The sequence below is a fragment of the Candida albicans genome, chromosome 3, assembly GCF_000182965.3.
Source record: "Candida albicans SC5314 chromosome 3, complete sequence".
NCBI lineage: Eukaryota > Fungi > Ascomycota > Pichiomycetes > Serinales > Debaryomycetaceae > Candida > Candida albicans.
In genome coordinates this window covers 707,208-726,369 of record NC_032091.1, presented here as the reverse complement: position 1 = coordinate 726,369, position 19,162 = coordinate 707,208, and the positions used below count along the sequence as shown (strand labels likewise).

The 19,162-nt window shown below is 32.9% G+C and overlaps 7 protein-coding genes across 7 annotated transcripts; 6 read left to right on the top strand and 1 right to left on the bottom strand. All coding sequences in view use genetic code 12, as the record gives it.

The window, feature by feature from the left end:
• Nucleotides 1-188: 188 nt before the first annotated feature.
• Nucleotides 189-788, top strand: CAALFM_C303430CA (ESCRT-I subunit protein; the record flags this gene model as incomplete). The annotated part of the gene is made up of 1 exon (XM_714942.1): nucleotides 189-788. One exon carries the CDS (start codon nucleotides 189-191, stop codon nucleotides 786-788), a length of 600 nt encoding a protein of 199 aa, XP_720035.1.
• Nucleotides 789-1,787: 999 nt separating this feature from the next.
• Nucleotides 1,788-3,512, top strand: NDE1 (NADH-ubiquinone reductase (H(+)-translocating); the record flags this gene model as incomplete). Its single annotated transcript, XM_714941.1, has 1 exon — nucleotides 1,788-3,512. The coding sequence occupies one exon, from the start codon at nucleotides 1,788-1,790 to the stop codon at nucleotides 3,510-3,512; it is 1,725 nt and encodes a 574-aa protein (XP_720034.1).
• A 933-nt stretch (nucleotides 3,513-4,445) lies between these two features.
• CAALFM_C303410CA (uncharacterized protein) lies at nucleotides 4,446-7,589 on the top strand (the record flags this gene model as incomplete). The annotated part of the gene is made up of 1 exon (XM_714940.1): nucleotides 4,446-7,589. The coding sequence occupies one exon, from the start codon at nucleotides 4,446-4,448 to the stop codon at nucleotides 7,587-7,589; it is 3,144 nt and encodes a 1,047-aa protein (XP_720033.1).
• Nucleotides 7,590-7,902: 313 nt separating this feature from the next.
• VTI1 (v-SNARE protein) lies at nucleotides 7,903-8,679 on the top strand (the record flags this gene model as incomplete). Its single annotated transcript, XM_019475305.1, has 2 exons — nucleotides 7,903-7,996; nucleotides 8,120-8,679. The coding sequence occupies 2 exons, from the start codon at nucleotides 7,903-7,905 to the stop codon at nucleotides 8,677-8,679; spliced, it is 654 nt and encodes a 217-aa protein (XP_019330850.1).
• A 370-nt stretch (nucleotides 8,680-9,049) lies between these two features.
• YAH1 (adrenodoxin) lies at nucleotides 9,050-9,559 on the top strand (the record flags this gene model as incomplete). Its single annotated transcript, XM_714938.2, has 1 exon — nucleotides 9,050-9,559. The coding sequence occupies one exon, from the start codon at nucleotides 9,050-9,052 to the stop codon at nucleotides 9,557-9,559; it is 510 nt and encodes a 169-aa protein (XP_720031.2).
• Nucleotides 9,560-9,718: 159 nt separating this feature from the next.
• Nucleotides 9,719-12,160, bottom strand: CAALFM_C303380WA (uncharacterized protein; the record flags this gene model as incomplete). Its single annotated transcript, XM_714937.2, has 1 exon — nucleotides 9,719-12,160. The coding sequence occupies one exon, from the start codon at nucleotides 12,158-12,160 to the stop codon at nucleotides 9,719-9,721; it is 2,442 nt and encodes an 813-aa protein (XP_720030.2).
• Nucleotides 12,161-17,307: 5,147 nt separating this feature from the next.
• CAALFM_C303370CA (uncharacterized protein) lies at nucleotides 17,308-17,880 on the top strand (the record flags this gene model as incomplete). The annotated part of the gene is made up of 1 exon (XM_714936.2): nucleotides 17,308-17,880. One exon carries the CDS (start codon nucleotides 17,308-17,310, stop codon nucleotides 17,878-17,880), a length of 573 nt encoding a protein of 190 aa, XP_720029.2.
• Between the last annotated feature and the right edge of the window lie 1,282 nt (nucleotides 17,881-19,162).

The window sequence follows — 19,162 nt, the reverse complement described above, 5'->3', positions numbered from 1 at the left end:
ATAGAGTCTAAAACATAAATTCGTGCAATTTTTCTTCTTTCTTGTAGTTGCGTGGTAGTGAAATTAGTAGTGCACATTGACCATAAACAAGATAAGGGAGGAAAAAACAAAACTGAATTGTGAATCTTAAAACACCACCAACAGCGGTTTACCCTTCGACAACTATAAACTCATTAGACTATCTAGATATGACAGAAATACACCTTGACCAAACTTCTCAAAAGATCCCTGACCCGGTAAAGTTTGTTTCTATAGAAGAATTGCATGCTTTCCCTTTACCAAAGGCATTAGAGTCGTTGCCACCATCAGTTTTCCAACAATTTTTAGAAAGTAAAGACTTACTACAAGGGTACTTAAAGCAATTAAAAGCATATCAAGAAAAGCAGCTGGAAATTATAGATCAATTGGGTGAATTGGATAATATTTTAGAGAACGTGATACACAAACAATTGATCAAAGATTACGCAGCACTAGTGGATAAAATAAATCAACAAATTAAAAGTATAAACATAATATATCAAGAATTTCTTAATCTTGAAACATACCAGTATCAACTACTTTCTAATAATTTCAATCAGGATATTTTGAAGTTGAAATTTAAAAAATTATTGGAAAAGACCAATCAAGATAGTTTAAACATTGTCAAGAATTATCATGAAAAGGGAGAGTCGACAGATGACGATTTCAATAATATGATTGAAAATTTTAAAGAAAGTCGAAAATTGTACCATTCAAGAAAGGAGAAATTACATCGATGGGAAGAAGAAAGAGTAAGTGGATTTGTATAAATGAGATAAGCGGGGTGGTGGCTACTCCTGCTAAGTTGCTTGTACATGTTTGAGCGATTTTCATTTAAAAATGGCTCAAATTCTGTTTAGCAACACGGATTAATTTACAGAACGTTCAGGAACTTTTCTCTATGAAGAGATGGAATGGCAGGGAGTGACGCATGGAAAACAATGCAAGAACAGTTGAGGATGAAGTTTTACTATGAACTGGGGATGCCGCTAAAGTAAGTCCATGTATGTTATTGTAACAAACAATGAATATCAAAAGTACGCCAGATGCTTTGGAAAAATAACTCCCGCGCTACTTAACTCCCTTCTCGGTTTTATTTCTAAGAACTTCTTTCAAAGTTCCATTTTAATCGATTGACAAATTGTAGCAATCAAAGTCTCAAGCAGCAAACGACATTTAATTATTTAATTTGGGAATGGGATATTAGTGTTTTGTATAATTTATTGTAAGACGATTTTATACTTTTTGGTGTAGTAGATTGTAGGTGATGATAGTTTTGTAACACCTTTTAGCTTATTATTAGATACAGAGATGACTGATTAATTTATTTTCTTCTCCTTTCTTCCGTCCGATATTCGCTTCAAATCTTAATTGTCTCGGAATTTAGCCGTCCATACAAAAAAAAAAAGAGAAACATGGAAGAAAACTTTTCTTGTGGTCACGGGTAGAAGGCGATGGTGGTGCCACGCCACCACCAGCAAGGTCGCACTAATACGATATATGGATGTGAATTGACACACAAAAGAAAATATTCGGAGTATAGAATACAATTGTTGTACATTGAGTTCTTCTGCTTAACTTTAACCAGAAAAGGACGACATCGAGGGGAAACCAAATAAAAAAAAAAGAATTTAATTAATTTCACAATATAAAATTGTTATCAAATTTCCATCTCTCGAAAGTATTCAATTTCAATAGAATTTTTTTTTTTTTTCTTTTTTTACAACGTTAGTTCATTCGACTAGTTTCATCATTATATCTATTCCATAATGTTTACTAGATCATTGATTAAAGGTGGTGGCAGACTTGCTACTACCAGATCATTGGTCAACAACTCTACTAGTTTGGTTTTAAAAAATCAATTTAAGAAATATTCAACATCAACTCCTCCTAAGGTTGCCAAATCAAAATCTTCGACAATTGGTAAAATATTCAGATACACTTTTTACACTGCTGTGATATCGGTTATTGGTTCTGCCGGTTTGATCGGTTACAAAATTTACGAAGAATCTCAACCTGTTGATCAAGTGAAACAAACACCATTGTTTCCTAATGGTGAAAAAAAGAAAACTTTAGTTATTTTGGGTTCTGGTTGGGGTGCTATTTCATTATTGAAAAACTTGGATACCACTTTGTATAATGTTGTTATTGTCTCCCCAAGAAACTATTTTCTTTTCACCCCATTGTTACCATCAGTTCCCACCGGTACTGTTGAATTGAGATCTATTATTGAACCTGTCAGATCAGTCACCAGAAGATGCCCTGGTCAAGTTATTTACCTTGAAGCAGAAGCTACAAATATCAACCCTAAAACTAATGAGTTGACACTTAAACAAAGTACTACTGTCGTTTCTGGTCATTCTGGTAAAGATACTTCCTCTTCTAAATCAACTGTTGCCGAATACACTGGGGTTGAAGAAATCACTACCACCTTGAATTATGACTATTTAGTTGTTGGTGTTGGTGCTCAACCATCTACTTTCGGTATTCCTGGAGTCGCTGAGAATTCAACCTTTTTGAAAGAAGTCAGTGATGCTTCTGCTATTAGAAGAAAATTGATGGATGTTATTGAAGCTGCCAATATTTTACCTAAAGATGACCCAGAAAGAAAGAGATTATTGTCCATTGTTGTTTGTGGAGGTGGACCAACGGGTGTTGAAGCTGCTGGTGAAATTCAAGATTATATTGACCAAGATTTGAAGAAATGGGTTCCTGAAGTTGCCGATGAATTGAAAGTCTCCTTGGTGGAAGCTTTACCAAACGTTTTGAACACATTTAACAAGAAATTGATTGACTATACCAAAGAAGTTTTCAAAGACACTAATATCAATTTGATGACTAATACCATGATCAAAAAAGTCAATGATAAAAGTTTGATTGCAAACCATAAAAACCCTGACGGATCTACTGAGTCTATTGAAATTCCATATGGTCTTTTAATTTGGGCTACTGGTAATGCACCAAGAGATTTCACTCGTGATTTGATCGCCAAAGTCGATGAACAAAAAAATGCCAGAAGAGGTTTATTGGTTGATGAAAGATTGAAAGTTGATGGTACTGATAACATTTTTGCCTTGGGTGATTGTACTTTTACCAAATACCCACCAACTGCACAAGTTGCCTTCCAAGAAGGTGAATATTTAGCCAATTATTTTGACAAATTGCATGCGGTTGAATCTTTGAAATACACCATTGCTAACCCAACTCCAAAGGACAATGTTGAAAAATTGTCAAGAAAATTAGCTAGATTAGAAAAGAATTTACCTCATTTCATTTACAACTACCAAGGGTCTTTGGCTTACATTGGGTCTGAAAAGGCTGTTGCTGATTTGGTCTGGGGTGATTGGTCAAATATAAGTTCCGGAGGTAATTTGACCTTTTTATTCTGGAGATCAGCTTATATTTACATGTGTTTATCAGTCAAGAACCAAGTGCTAGTTGTTTTAGATTGGGCTAAAGTCTATTTCTTTGGTAGAGATTGTTCTAAGGAATAGATACCCTGAGTTTACCCTTACTTTTTTTTGTGATTTAATTTGATTAGAAAATTCATTATTTATTCATAGCCGTAAGTGTTATAAATGTACGACGTATTCAATATTGTTTAGTGTGAATTTGTCCTATTCTCTATCACATTTGCGTTCGTCACCAGTTATGTAGGCATCGGATCAACTAATGATTAGATAAAGTCGTGTGAATGGCAAATTAGCTAAATATTAAGAACTTATTTGTGATTCTAGAAAAAGTTACTTTGAAAACACAGAGGGGAAGAATTATCGAACAAAGTCAATTAGGGATGAAACTTGCAACGAATGATTTTGAATCATTGAGTGGTAATTGTAAATTGATTTTATAATCTCTCAAAATAAAAAAGGGAATGAAGATAACTGTAGAATATGTAATATATATGAATAGCTACAAGAGAGGCGAGGGGGGGGAAGAGAGCAAGTTTTACAAAAAAATGGGTGGAATGGAACAACTAATGTGTAAGGTAACTTGGAGCAAAATAGGAGACAACGAAGGGGGGCAGGGCGGAGAGGGGGGGCCCAGATGATGTGGAGGACCTTTTTTTTAAAAATCTTTGCTCAAGTTTTAATGTGAGAGAATGTACTTTGGTGGTGGTGCTGGTGGAACAAAGACAATACACAAAACTCTATGCATACTAAATTGATTCTTCATAGCAACAATTAAATTTCGGAGGATTAATTTTACTAAGAAATTTCTAATCTATTTGGTTAATTGTCTTTTAGTGTGTTTCATTGATTTCTTTGCTCAACATCTTCTTCTTCTTCTTCTTATATCCCTTCCTTTTCCTCCCTCCCTTTTTTTTTTTCTTTCTTTGCATAAACGCCTTTTTTTTTATAAATAGATTCACATTTCTTTATCAATTGTTGAGTTCCTATAATTTAAACTAAGAATAACATCTAACAATGACTATGGATGGATCAACTCCTGAAGAAAAAAGATTAAAGGATATCAAATTTAGACAATGGGGTTCATATGTTGGTGAAAGACAATGGGCCACAGTTAGAGAGGATTATTCCGCTGATGGTGATGCTTGGTCCGCTTTAACTTTTGATGACTCTAGAAGTCGTGCTTATAGATGGGGTGAAGATGGGTTAGCAGGTGTATCTGATAGAAAACAATTTGTCAACGTTACCATGGCTTTATGGAATGGGAAAGATCCTATTCTTAAGGAAAAATTGTTTGGTGTAACCAATTCCCAGGGGAACCATGGTGAAGATGTCAAAGAACAGTATTACTACCTTGACAACACTCCTACCCATTCCTATATGAAGTATTTGTACAAGTACCCACAAAATGAGTATCCCTACAAGCAATTGGTGGAAGAAAACCAAAAAAGATCAAGATTAGAAAAAGAATTTGAAATTACCGATACTGACATATTCAAAAACAATGAATATTTTGATGTTGTTATGGAATCTGCAAAAGGTGATGCTCCTGATGAATTGTATTTTAGAATTACTGCTTACAATAGAAGTGATAAAGCTGCTTCCTTGCATATCTTGCCTCATTGTACATTGAGAAACATTTGGTCTTGGGGTGCCGACGAGTACCAAGAAGTGAAAAAACCACACGTTAAGCAAATTGATGAATACACTGTTGAAGTTGAAACACAAAAGTTTGGTAAACGTTATTTGGTATTTGCTCCATCGCCAGGGTTTAAAGAGTCTGATCCTGATGTTGAACCGCAGTTAATTTTCACAGAAAATGAAACCAACACGAAAAAATTGTACAATCAAGATAATAAAAGCAAGTATGTTAAAGACGCTTTCCATGAATATGTCGTTGATGGGAAACAAGAAGTAGTCAACCCAGAAAAACAAGGAACAAAAGCCGCTGCTTGGTTTACATTTAAAGATATCCCAGCTGGGGAGTATGTTACTATCCGTTACAAATTTACCAATGACAAATCAGAAGTTGATGAATTTGAGTTGGACAATATTATCAGTAAACGTCAAGCTGAGGCTGATGAATTTTATTGGCACGTTACACCATATCCAATTAGTGACGAGTTGAGACAAATTCAAAGACAAGGTTTTGCTGGGTTGCTTTGGACAAAACAGTTTTATTATTTTGTCCACAATTATTGGGCAAATGGTGATCCAGATACAATTAAGCCGCCAATGAATCGTGCCAACGGTAGAAACAAGGAATGGAAACATTTGTATACTGATGAAATTTTGTCCTTACCCGATAAATGGGAGTACCCCTTTTTCGCTGCTTGGGATTCTGCCTTCCATTGTATTCCATTTGCTATGATTGATCCACGTTTTGCATGGATGCAATTAGATCATTTGGTGCGTGAATGGTATATGCACCCCAATGGACAAATTCCTGCCTATGAATGGAATTTTAGTGACGTGAACCCACCTGTCCATGCATGGGCTGCGTACAGAGTATTTAAAATTGAAAGAAAAATGTATGGGGTTGAAAGTCTTGATTACTTGGAATCTATCTTCCAAAAATTGTTGATCAATTTTACTTGGTGGGTCAATAGAAAAGATGCTGAAGGGAAAAATGTTTTCGAAGGTGGGTTTTTAGGGTTGGATAATATTGGTGTTTTCAATAGATCAGAAGAGTTACCAACTGGAGGGAGCTTAGAACAAGCTGATTCAACTGGTTGGATGGCATTCTATTCTTTGCAAATGTTGAATATTGCCCTTGAGTTGGCTAAGACTAGACCAGTTTACGAAAATATTGCCTCCAAATTTTTCGAACATTTCATTATTATTGCCGACGCCATGACTTTTAGAGGTGGTGATGGAGATGAAAGCACTAAAGATGCTTTGTGGGACGACAAGGATAAATTCTATTATGATGCTATTAGATACAGTGACCACCACGTTGAATCATTACATGTCAGATCATTGGTTGGTTTAATTCCGTTGTATGCTTCGTTGACCATTGAACCTGATCTTTTAAACAGATACCCATCATTCAAAAAACGTCTCAATTGGTTTCTAGTTCACCAAAAGAAAATGTCAGAAAGAAACATTGCCTCAATGGAAACCAGAGGGGTTGGTGAAAGAATGTTATTATCATTAGTCTCCAAAGACAGATTGTTGGCCATTTTGGACAGAATGTTGAATGAAGATGAATTCTTATCTGAATATGGTATTAGATCTTTATCAAAGTATCATAAGGACCATCCTTATGTTAAGGAAGTCAACGGAGAAAAATTCACCGTTGCTTATTTGTCAGGAGAATCAGATTCAGGAATGTTTGGTGGTAATTCGAATTGGAGAGGACCAATTTGGTTCCCAACTAATTTCTTATTAGTCGAAGCATTACAAAGATTCTATTTGTATTATGGACCTGATCTTAAAGTGGAGTGTCCTAAAGGGTCCGGTGATTACTTGAATTTGGCTCAATGTGCTCAAGAAATCCAGCATCGTTTGATTCGTATCTTTTTGCCCGATGAAGAAGGTGATCGTGCCTGTAATGGTGGTGTGGACATTTTGAACCGAGACCCACTTTTTAAAGACTATGTTCCATTTTATGAATATTTTGATGGTGATAGTGGTCGAGGATTAGGTGCATCGCATCAAACTGGGTGGACTTCTTTGGTGACCAAATGGATTCATGATAATGCTGCTAGTAATAGAGTTCCAAGGACTCCACAAACTCCAAAGAATAGAAGAAGACAATCAGTTTTCTTGCATGCCAGTGAAGAGGCCAACGATGACGATGAGGAAGAATTACAGAAATATGTTCCTAAATGTGGTCCAATGCCTGGTACTTTGGCTAGAAGAAAGTCAGGTAAATCATTGTTAAATTTAACTGTGAATGCCTTGGATTTGGGGGACGAAGAAGGAAGTGCAACTACAAAAGCTGCTGTGTGTGGTCAAGTCGGTGAAGGGAAATCAATCAGTGAAGAAGAGTTAGAAAAATTACACAAGGTCCAATCGGGGGCTTCTATTGATTCCAACGAAGCAGCTCAACTTGATAGTGATCTATTGGGTCAAGTTAGAGCTGCTTTCAAGAAATTTAAGTCAAGAACTGACGAAGATGAATTTGAAGGTGATGAATTTGAAACTAGATGTTCATAAGATGACCCACAAACACAAATGAATGTATTTGAGAAAATCTTATGTTAGTTTATATATATATATACGTATAGTTTTGTTTAAGAATTGGTTTTATTTTGTACAATCAAGGTTTGTAGATTTTCCAATATATGTGGAAAGATTTACTATCCAAAAAACGATCACGTGACCACGAATACTGGCGGGGATGATAGAGGCGAGACAAGACGAAAGAAACAACAGGCAAGTAAAAAAAAAGGGATAATTCAGCTCACATCAATATTAAACGTACTGTAAATTAGCCAAGCCCTCAAACCTTTCCCTTGCTCCGCCAATCATGTCAGAATCATTCAATACTTATGAATCGGAATTTCAATTTGCGATACAAGAAGCGCAAATTAAGATATCTCAAATTAATTCGGTTGATGCAGGTATGTTGTACTAACACATGCACAAAGATATATATATATATATCATAAATACTAACAAAGATGTTTCAACTCCCATGGTCGCTTTTGGTGAATGGGATGGGTTTGAAAACTTTCTTGTATTAGAGCAACGTAAGAATTATTTAAAATCAATTGAAGGAGCCAATGAAGAAGCAAGAGAAGTACTTGATCAAATGACAATTGAAGTGTCGAATTTACCTTCGAATCAAAGATCATCATACAATGCTAAAATTCGAAACTATCGAACAGAATTAGATACTGTGACAGTGACATATAATAAACTTTTAGATGCTCAAGATAAAGTTGAATTATTTGGTAGTAATAGATATACCGATGATAGTGGCGATTCATCAGAACAACGTAAACAATTATTGAGTAATAATTCATCGTTAGAAAGATCATCACAACGATTACATGATAGTCAAAGAATTGCTATGGAAACAGAAAATATTGGTAGTAATATTTTGAATGATTTACGATCACAAAGAGAACAAATTAATGGTGCTAGAAATACATTACTGCAAGCAGATAATTATGTTGATCGTTCAGTACAAACCTTGAAAACTATGGGTCGTAGATTGACGGCTAATAAGTTTATAAGTTATGGAATAATTGCGGTATTGATATTATTAATATTTTTAGTTCTTTTCAGTAAATTTTCTTAGACAGAAGCAAGATTGTTTAATAATAATAGTAATACTAGTTGTTTCAAAGTATACATCGTTGATGTATTGTTGGATTGTTTAGTTTTTGTAGAAGATATTAAGGGGAAAGAGAAGTTGGTATCAAAAAAAAAAGGTGTTTTGTGTTGTATTAGTAATGGATTGGCTGTAGTTGATCGATGCGGCATCGGTTCCACTTGGGGGAAGTAGAAATGGTCATGGCCCTTGAAGCCCAGGAAAGAGTGGAAGAAGAAAAAAAAAAATTTTGATAATGACTGAAAAATCAAGCCAATTTCAGTTCCCAATCTCTTTGTCATCACCAAAACTGAAAACAGTTAATACACCAAGGATATCAAAACTTCGAAGTAGCATCATGTTTAGATTAATACCAAGATTAAAACCAATAATACCATCAATAAATCGTATTTCTTTGTCCGTTAAACCACAACCATCAACTTCACAACATTGTCACACATTGCGAGCTTTCCATACATCACCAATTTCCCTTCATGGACACCTCAAAAAACCTAATCCAGGTGAAGAATTGCATATTACATTTATAACTAAGGATGGCAAACAATTAACTTATGAAGTTGCTGAAGGTGATAATATTTTGGATATAGCACAAGCACATAATTTGGATATGGAAGGAGCTTGTGGTGGTTCATGTGCCTGTAGTACATGTCATGTTATCGTTGATCCGGAATATTATGATAGATTAGAAGAACCTGATGATGATGAAAACGATATGTTGGATTTAGCATTTGGATTGACAGAAACTTCTAGATTAGGATGTCAAGTTAAAATGACTAAAGAATTAGATGGAATTAGAGTGGCATTACCGGCTATGACTAGAAATTTGCAGTCTCGAGATTTTAATTAATAATTGAACGAAAGAGTGTTTGTTAGCAAGATGATAGAATCAAAATGGATCCAATATAACAAAGAAGTATGATTTGAAAGAGGACAAATTTTGTAAATAGAATTTTTTTTAAAATACCAATAACCTAATTATAAGTATTGATATCTGTATATAAAAATATTATGGAATATCTATTCTTTTGGTTTTACATAACCCATCGTTACCATCCTTGTCAATTACAATATTTTTTGCCATATCATAACCAAATCTATCTTGTTGACCAGTATGCCCAATGAAAAAACATTTTAAAGACTGAGGGAAATGACTAATCCCCCCATTATCGTTGATTTCACTTACTGATTTGATTTTATTATTAGTCAAATCAATTTCAATAAGATTTTCATGTCGAGTCAAATTCTTATTATGACCAATCATAACATCATTTAGAAATGTTAATTTGTTCAGACATAAATTCAACGTTTGAAGGTTGGTAATTGTACTTCTCGGGAAAGTTAAATTAATTGACTTGAGTGAATTAAATGATAAATCTAATACTTTTAAATTGATGGAATTGAAATGTATTTGAAATTTTTGAAATTGATTACTGGATAAGTTCAACACTTGTAATTGATCTAAATTTTGAAGTGTTGATGTTAAGGTATTGTTTAAGCTGGTCAATTTATTCATTGATAAATTCAATACTTGAAGGGTTGATGGGAACTGTACATTTAAATGAGTCAAGTCATTTTGTGATAGATTTAAATACTTTAGATTCGGTGATGATGAATGGCTATTGTCATTATCTTCTTCCTCTTCTTCCTCTTCAGTCCATGATACATTTTCAAATTGAGATAATTCACAACCATTAAAACTCAATTCAACTAAGGATGAACAAAATTTTATATTTGATATGCTTTTAAATTTACAATTATCCATATTCAAAATTTTTAAATGATTAGGTAGTTTGACTTGTTTGAAGTTTGACAATGGATTAAAATTTAAATATAAAATTTCAATTAATAATTCTTGTCCTTGATTGTTACAACTCAAATCAACTTGACTAAGTTTATTTTCAGTCAAATGAATCGTTTCAATGGTATGTGGTAGATTGGGTCGATAAATTTTTTTAATCCAATTTGATCCAATTCCTAAATTTTTTAAATGTGCTGGAAATTTGATTCCTTGAATACTCGATATTTGATTGACTTCTAAAGATAATACTTCGACAGAATCCGGATAATTTATTTTATGGAAATGCTTACCAATTTGAGTATTGAATAACTTAAGATATTTCAATTTTGTAAATCGAGTGAAATTTGGTACATATAAGTTCCAATCAATAGGATTATCGGAAAAACTTAAGTATTTCAACCTATTATTATTAGGTCCAATCAATTTATCAATTACTGCTAAATCCTTGATATTATTATTAGTCAACTTTAAACTTTGTAAACTATCTGGAAATCTACCACAAGTTTCAAAAATTTGCGGATTATTAATTCTCAGAATCTTTAACCTGGTTAAATTCTTCCAATTAGAGACATCAAAAGGTATATAGTTAGTAATTGATAAAGTTTGCAAATTCTTCATTAATTTTTCACCAATAAATTCTCTGTCATTTTCGTTGTCATTGCTAGGTAGTAGTAACTGTTGAAAATCAAGTAAATTTCTTTGTGAATCCCATATAAAATCAACTTTTAAACAGTTTAATTTGTCATTAACCAAATTATTAGTCACAAGCTGTTTTATAAATTGGCCACCACCATTGGCACTTGAATCTTTCACCATATAAAGTGTTATCGATGATAAATTGTCAAGATGGGTAATCGTGGCTTGATTCTTAATTGTACAATTGCCAACATTCAACTCCTCAAGTTGATATGGTAATTGATGTTTTATGATAATTGGTTCATTATTATTCCATCCAAATCTATTAGGGTATAAATGTAATAATTTTATTGTTGATGGTAAATTAGAATTGAATTTAATATTACTATCTTCAAACCATAAATTTTTAAGATATGGGAAATTTTCATTTTTGAAAATAAATGATCCACTATAATTGTAAACCATAATTGTTTCGACTAATGGACCGATTGAATCGGAAATTTGATCGAAAACATAATTCAAGCTAAAATTATATAGAAATCCAGGAATAATTTCTAATTCCAAATTATATCGGATCAGACTTGAAGTTTGCTGTTGATTTTTCAATAACTCTATAAAGTCCCATAAGTCAGATAATGTTGATAAATAATAACTTATGGTTATTGTGATCGGTATATTTTGTGATTGGCAATATGAAAGTAGTTGTAAAGTTGATTGTTTTGATGGCAAGAACCGAAGATTGTTTTTCTGTAAATACGATCGTGTTCTTAGATATATATGAATCAATGAATGCTGTACTAATCGATTGTTGAAAGTTATGTTACTGTCGACTATCAAGTTATCAATAGCTCGCTTTATATTGAGGTTGTGATGAATAAAGGAAGATTGAAGATAAGGCGACACTGGTATTGGCAATAATTGTATCAAATTTTCAATACCCACATATTGTATTATTTGGTATAAAATCTCAACTGGTAATAACGAATCAAAGGGTAGAAGATAATTATCGGACATAAAGTAATCAAAATAATCAGTGATTTATTGCAACATGGAAAATTAGTGAATAGTAGAAAGTAAGTTTAAACTCTTGGTATTTGTATGTGTGTGTATATAATTTTAAGCTTGATTTAAGGTGTTAATACGAGTAATGATTAGATAATCGGTAGTGCTAATGCCATGAAAGTTAATATTCAAGTAATATTAAATTGTGATTTATTCAATCTTGTGTTATGAGTAATGTTGTTGTTGGCAGTATTGGAAAGCGATTCCCGGAGAATCCTTTTTTTTTTGTAATTGGTGCACTCCCCTATCCCGCCAATCTTATGACCACGGCTGGTGCCACCACCACACCTTCACTTTTCTTAAAGCCATAAGAGTGTTCACAATATGAAAGATAAGACAAATCTCTTCAATTCATCGTTACGTTTCTAAATATTAGTACTGTTGAGGGTTGTTGATCAAATAGTTGTCCTCCGCAAAAACTGTACAAGCTTAAGTGGAGGAAATTTCTAAGGCTTGAAGAAACATGATCACAACATCATCTATCTGTTTATCATGAAACACTTGCCTACCTACCAGGCAGAGTCCATTTTTGAAAAAATTCAAATATTTCAACCGAATTACAGATACGGTGAAAACAAAGGAAAGAAAATAAATAATTAAATGTTGTCAATTTGAAGAATTTCTTTCAGTGCTATTGTTGCTAACATTACAACGTAGCAACTTTCACTGAAATATTGACACTGTGGTTGTTGTTATTTAGTGTCATCACAACTACAAACGAAAAAGCAATGGACACAAAATATATTTCAATATCAATAACAATTAAAAACCATTCTTATGTAATAATAAGATAAATGTAAAGTATGATTGTTTAATGATGGTTAAAACTGATGATACTGAACAACAATAGAATTTGATAAAAATAATAATAGTAAGGAAATTCAATAGCACTACCCCTCCAAGTTGATTGTAATGTAAAAATGGGACCACTTCTTATTGTTTTAGCATATCTTGAATCATATAGTTTCGTAATTGTTACCTATGTTGAGGAGGGTGCCTTGTATATATAATTTGTGATACTTGATAAATCTTTTCCAATTATATACAACAAAACAATGCAATGAAAACTTACTCTATTTCTTCCTTCCTTCCTTCCCCCCTCTCTTTCTTAATGATCTGATTTGTCGATCATTGCCTCTCCTCCTTCCTCTTTCTTTGTGTTGGTAATTCATTATTACAATGACATAATTTCTTTTCAAATAATCGTCATTTACTGATTGGTTTAAAACTGTCTGCTTTGGTGAAATCAAATCAAGTATATCTGGCAACAATAGTTCATCCATGCATTATACGCAGTTTTTGTGTGCTACCATTTGCTGCAAATTTGTTTTTTATAATGTTTTTTTTTTCCAAAATATGATGGCGTTGAGTTGTGAATATCCAAATCCACCAAAAGAAGTAGTTATTGGTAATCTATAATTTGTAATGACTTTGATATAGAATTAGTAAAATTTTCTAATGGTAATATTTGATAATAATGGCAATATCTCTTCGTTACACGATAATATTTTTCAATTACAGAATGGCTGCTAGAATAATTATGGTACTAAACACATAATCAAATTAAATGCCACGTCACAAAAGAGAAATTCTTCTCTATGTTTCTCTAGCTTAAAATTAATCTCTTCCTAAAGGTACTATTAGCTCTTCGCCACAATTTTACCGTGTTTTCTCTCCCTTTTTGTTTTGTTGGGATATTGATGTACAAAATCCCTCAATGATTAAATAGCTCAATGAAACCAAATGGCTTAAAGAAAAGGGGGAGGCTGGTTATTTAAGGTATGAACAATAATCTGTTTTGTAAGAGAATACTACTATAGGATAGTTGTGAATAATGAAAAGCGCAATTGTTTTGTTGTGGTTGTTTTTTTTGTTTTGTTACAAATCCAGCGTAAGATACTCACTGAAACCAATGGTATTATTGTTTTCCTCATAATGGTACTAAGGAAGTATGTGTTTTGTCCTCGTGGTGATCTAAATGAAAGGAGGAGGCAAAGTTACAGGGAAGAGGAGAGGAGGGGAAGAACTATCACAATGAAAATATACAAAAGAAGCCGAAGCCTTGTTTAATTTTTGGTGATAGTTTTAGTTTCCACCCATTGTTGTCACAATATAGGAGGTCGTGGCAGTAGTAGTCGTGGGCTGTGGGTCGACACAATTGTTGAGTTTCATGAATAAATAGGAGAAAGTAACTGCTCGTTTAGGAAAGGAACCAAACAAGACGAAAGGAAGGAAGGGGAGGAGAAGAACGAAGGCTCTGGACGCGAGAATAGACCATGAAAAAAAAAAGATAACCAAAGTGGGGTGTGTTGTTGTTGTTGTTGTTGTGTGTGAAAACCAGGTGTCAATATTTACAATGAAAAGCTAGAATTGATTGAAAAGTAAAATGCACTCAACACATATACGTCATTAGTTGAATTTCAGATGTTCTTTGTATAATTAAAGGGGACTAATGATGATTAATTCCCTCAATTACGAAGCACTAAAGGTTTGGAGAGAGAAGGAAAGGGAAGAAAAAAAAATATCTCAAATTTCAACTGCAAAATGATCAACAATTAATGAGTGATAATATGGAAAAAACAGTAGCTATAGCTGCTATTGGTGGTGGAAATAAATAATCCCTCATTCAAATTGCTGTCATTTCTATTGTTGCTCACAGTAAATAATAATAATCGTATAACACAATAAAATAGAAAAAGAATGAGTCTATTTTTCTACAGTACAATTTATTTTTAATTTGTAGTACCCATTCTATTACTCGTACCTACTCACTATAGCTGCAACTGCAAAAAATATAGTCTATGATTCTCTAATAGAAAAGAAAAGAAAATCACTCAATAGTGAAACTTGTTTTGCAATGTATGTATGTATAGTTCACAATTATAATTGCTCAGGAGTAATTTGTCTGTCTAATAAAGGGGATAATCAGTTTATTCACGACCGTATTGATTCTAGAGTTTTGATCTTTCTCTCTTTTGAGTTGATTGTTTCAACCATTGCTTGATCCTCTGCGATTTGAGATAAGAAATGGAACATACTGGAAATCAAAAGTGATCTGATTTTTCATTCAGACTTTTTTTTTCTGAAAGATAAGAGATAATTAAACTTCTTATACAATCCCAAACCAATTCTCATTTACTTGTTGTGTATAGAGGAGGATTGTTTCTTCCTTCTCAACAAAAAAAAGTAAAACAGGATGATTGTGTAATATTTGGGAGGGGATATAGAAAACCCAATTGTCGGCATGGGAGTTGGCGATACCAATAATCGGATTATATCGTATAATCGTATAATGAAACAACCCTGGGAGAAAGAGGTTTTATTAAAAGTATACCGAATGATAACAACTGATTATGGAAAGGATTAGGAGATTACGGCGACATGGATGCATGGGAATCAAATTCCGTTATTTCGCAATATATCGTTATCTTTATTATTATAGTAATTCCGTTGTAGGCTTTTTACTATTAATTCTCAATTTACTACAGAACATACTTGTAAGAGAATATGTCTTTACATGCGCATAAGAGTTAAGTCTGTCTGGAACTTAATATCCGGAGGGAGAAGGGAGGGAGGAACAGACTTTGTAAAAGAAACTTTAGTTGTTAGAAAAATGTATTACTGATGTGACTCAAATTGTCTAATTAAAAATTGAGAGCAAAAAAAGAGTCAGAAAGAAAAAGAAAAAAAAAATTTTCTATGACTGGTTCAACTACTAACTGAGTCACAACATAATTAGTATGATTCAAGAAGAAAAATATGCTCATAGGTTGGAAAAAAAAAATGAATGAATGAATGATAAAAAACTATTGTGTCAATTCCAGATTCGGTAATTATAACCCAGCCAGTACCAATAAAAAACAAAAATTATAAGGACAATTGCGCATTTTATTATTCACAAAAATCGTACTTCGGTGGTTATCAATCAGTTATTATGACTGGGGGGACTACAGTGGTTATGATTTCTTTTTCTGCTAGTTATCTTGTTGTATAGTGGTTATAGGTCTAAAATACTGCAACAAGACAAGACAAGTCAAATGCAGTAGAACCATTGTTGTGGTGGTTACGGGAACCACAATAGAGAATGTACATGCAATATCCACATTCTGTAAGTGGGAATAGTGGTATGTAAATATGTGGTGGTGGTATGTAGTAGTAGTAGTAGTGGTGGTGGTGGTGGAGTAAAATAGCAACAAAGGTTGACTGAAACGCATTGCACGTGCTTGAGGATCATTTTAGTTTTTTCGTGCTTTATATTGCAATAATGAAACAATTGCTAAAAACAAAAAAATTAGGCAAGAAGCCACAAACAAAGCAAACCAAAAAAAAAACTGTGGGTCAACAAATGTATTGAATGGAGTCAAAAAAAGAAATGATCTGTTTATGGATAATAAAGAAATAGAAGAGTGTGGAATTTTAAGTAAATAGACCGTGCTATTGTAAAAAGTTGAATTTCTAGTAGGGGGAGAGAGAGGTAATAGGGGAGGTCCCAAAAATAAAAAAGGACTCATTGTAAAGTAAAAAAAGCTAACAATTGTTCTGATTTAGTTTTTTTTTTTTGGGAAAGTAAACACTCATACTTCCCTCACACGGACATACATAATCACAGACACCAACAAAAAAAAGACATTTCTTCTTCTTCTTCTTAATGTTGAGTGTGTGACACCACCACCACCACACTTTTTGTGACTCTTTTTTTTACACAGTTTTTTTTTTTTTTCTTTTTTTTTGCTGTTATTCCACTATGTAAATTATTATTATTTGTATGGGGGGGTTGGAATTTTTTCTTACTCATAATAAAGTTGTGTCATATTATCAACACTATGCACAGTTAATAATTTTTATTTTTTGCAACGTTCTTTAACTTAATCAAACTAATATAAATTCAACCTAATTTCTCCTTGCTTTTCCTTCCCCCATAAAAAGAATTTTGAAAATTATCTTAAATCTTTCTTTTGGTTTTATTTTTTTTAACATTACATCTTTACCAATATACTTGAACTTGTTTTTATAACAACAACTTCCACTACTACTACTATCAGATAACATTTACTTGTATTTGAACTTTATCTATAACAGTCATTAAAAATTTCCAAATCATGGCTTACGCAACTACTTCAACTACTACTAATACTGTCATTAACAACAACAGCAACAGCAGTAATGGCAGTTATTACGATGATGACATATTTGAAATGAACTTGGAAGACAATATTCCATCTTCTTATATTGATTATGAAAATGTCAATAACTACACCACCACAACTACAAATGTATCTGCATTGACAAAATCTAGATCAACCTCAATTATAGCGAGTGGTAATGAATCCTCATTACCTCCTTCACCTTTGGTCTTGCCACAACAAATGTCAACTTCTCCATTACAACCTTACTATTCGTATACATACAATTCATCGTCGTCGTCGTCGCCTTATTCTACATTTGCAAATGAAGATCAAGATCAACACGATGATGATCAATTTCTATATGAATGCTGCATATGCAAGCAAAAATTGAACAATAGCAACAACAACAGTCATAACTGCACCAGAGATTTATTCAATGGTAACACTTTGAAGGATAATGATTTAATCATTATTGAAAACAATAAATTGATTCAAAATAATTATCAAAAATGGTTATATAACATCACCCCCAACATTCCTTATTAATAATAATTCTACTACTACTACTACTAATATTAATAATAATAATACTAATAAAGATAATGATAATAATAGTTTTTTTATTTCACGATTGATTCGGGTTATAGTTTGGATTGGGTTTGGGTTAGGTTACTCTTTTTTTTAATTTATTTTAATTTGAATTTGATTATTTAAAGGAATTTTATTTTTTTATGGTGGAGAACAAGAGATTAATTATGATTTATATTAGGTTCAATTTTTGTTTTCTATTTTTCAAATTTCGTTTATAATCCTTATATACATATACATATATATCATATCAATACAGTCATTCATTTCATTTCTATACATTCATTGGTATTTAAAACTAAGTAGACATATTATCAGCTCAATTGGCATGATAATGCTGTAGACAAAGTAAATAATAGAGAGAATTAACTACTACCTCCCTAGTATTAATTCTTGTGTTTAGTATATTAGTCTAATTTATCATTCTTAGCATGGCATGGGCCCATGTGTATGCAAATGCAAAATGCAAAATGCACAATGCATTGGTTGGGAGATCTCTCAATCGAGGGGTTTGGTGGTACTGGTCGTGATTGGGGCCGCATATTGGCGGTAGTCAACGTAACCGATGTTGAGCAGAAACAAAAAGAATAACCGAACCAGAAAAAAAAAGAGGGTTGGGGCTAAGAGGGGGGTGGGTGGGCGCTAAAAAACTAAGAATGTTGGATTTTATAGTTTAGCTATTGTCTAAAATTGGTATTCTACAGGGAGGGGTCGCGGTACGACTAGACAACAACAACAACAACAACAACAACCGACGGCTCCCCCGTAGAAAAGAATATTAGTCAAAGTTTATACTGTTCACCACCACCAACAACAACTTAATTCAACAAAGTTGGTAAAGATTTTTATTATCTGTTTAAACTTCTAGTAATTAATAGAATGTTCCCTATTTAATTGTTGAGATGGCAACAACAACGACAATGTAATTATTTGGGGAATTTTTCATATATTTCAAACTTTTATCTCAATCAAGTATTTTATCATAGCCACTACTAATATTAAATCAACAACAACAGTGGAATTTCTTTTTTAGTCGTAGTAGAAAAGGGGTGTTGGGGTTTGAGTGTATAAATTATGCTCTTACAAAGATCCAGGAAAGCTATAACATGACAACGACAACAAGGCTTACTTTTTTGATCGACCTAGATGCTTTGTTACATTTTTTTTATGTGTGTATCCGCCAGAAAGTAATTCTAGAACGTCCCACACAATTGAGCATTCGTTGTGGAAACATAAACAC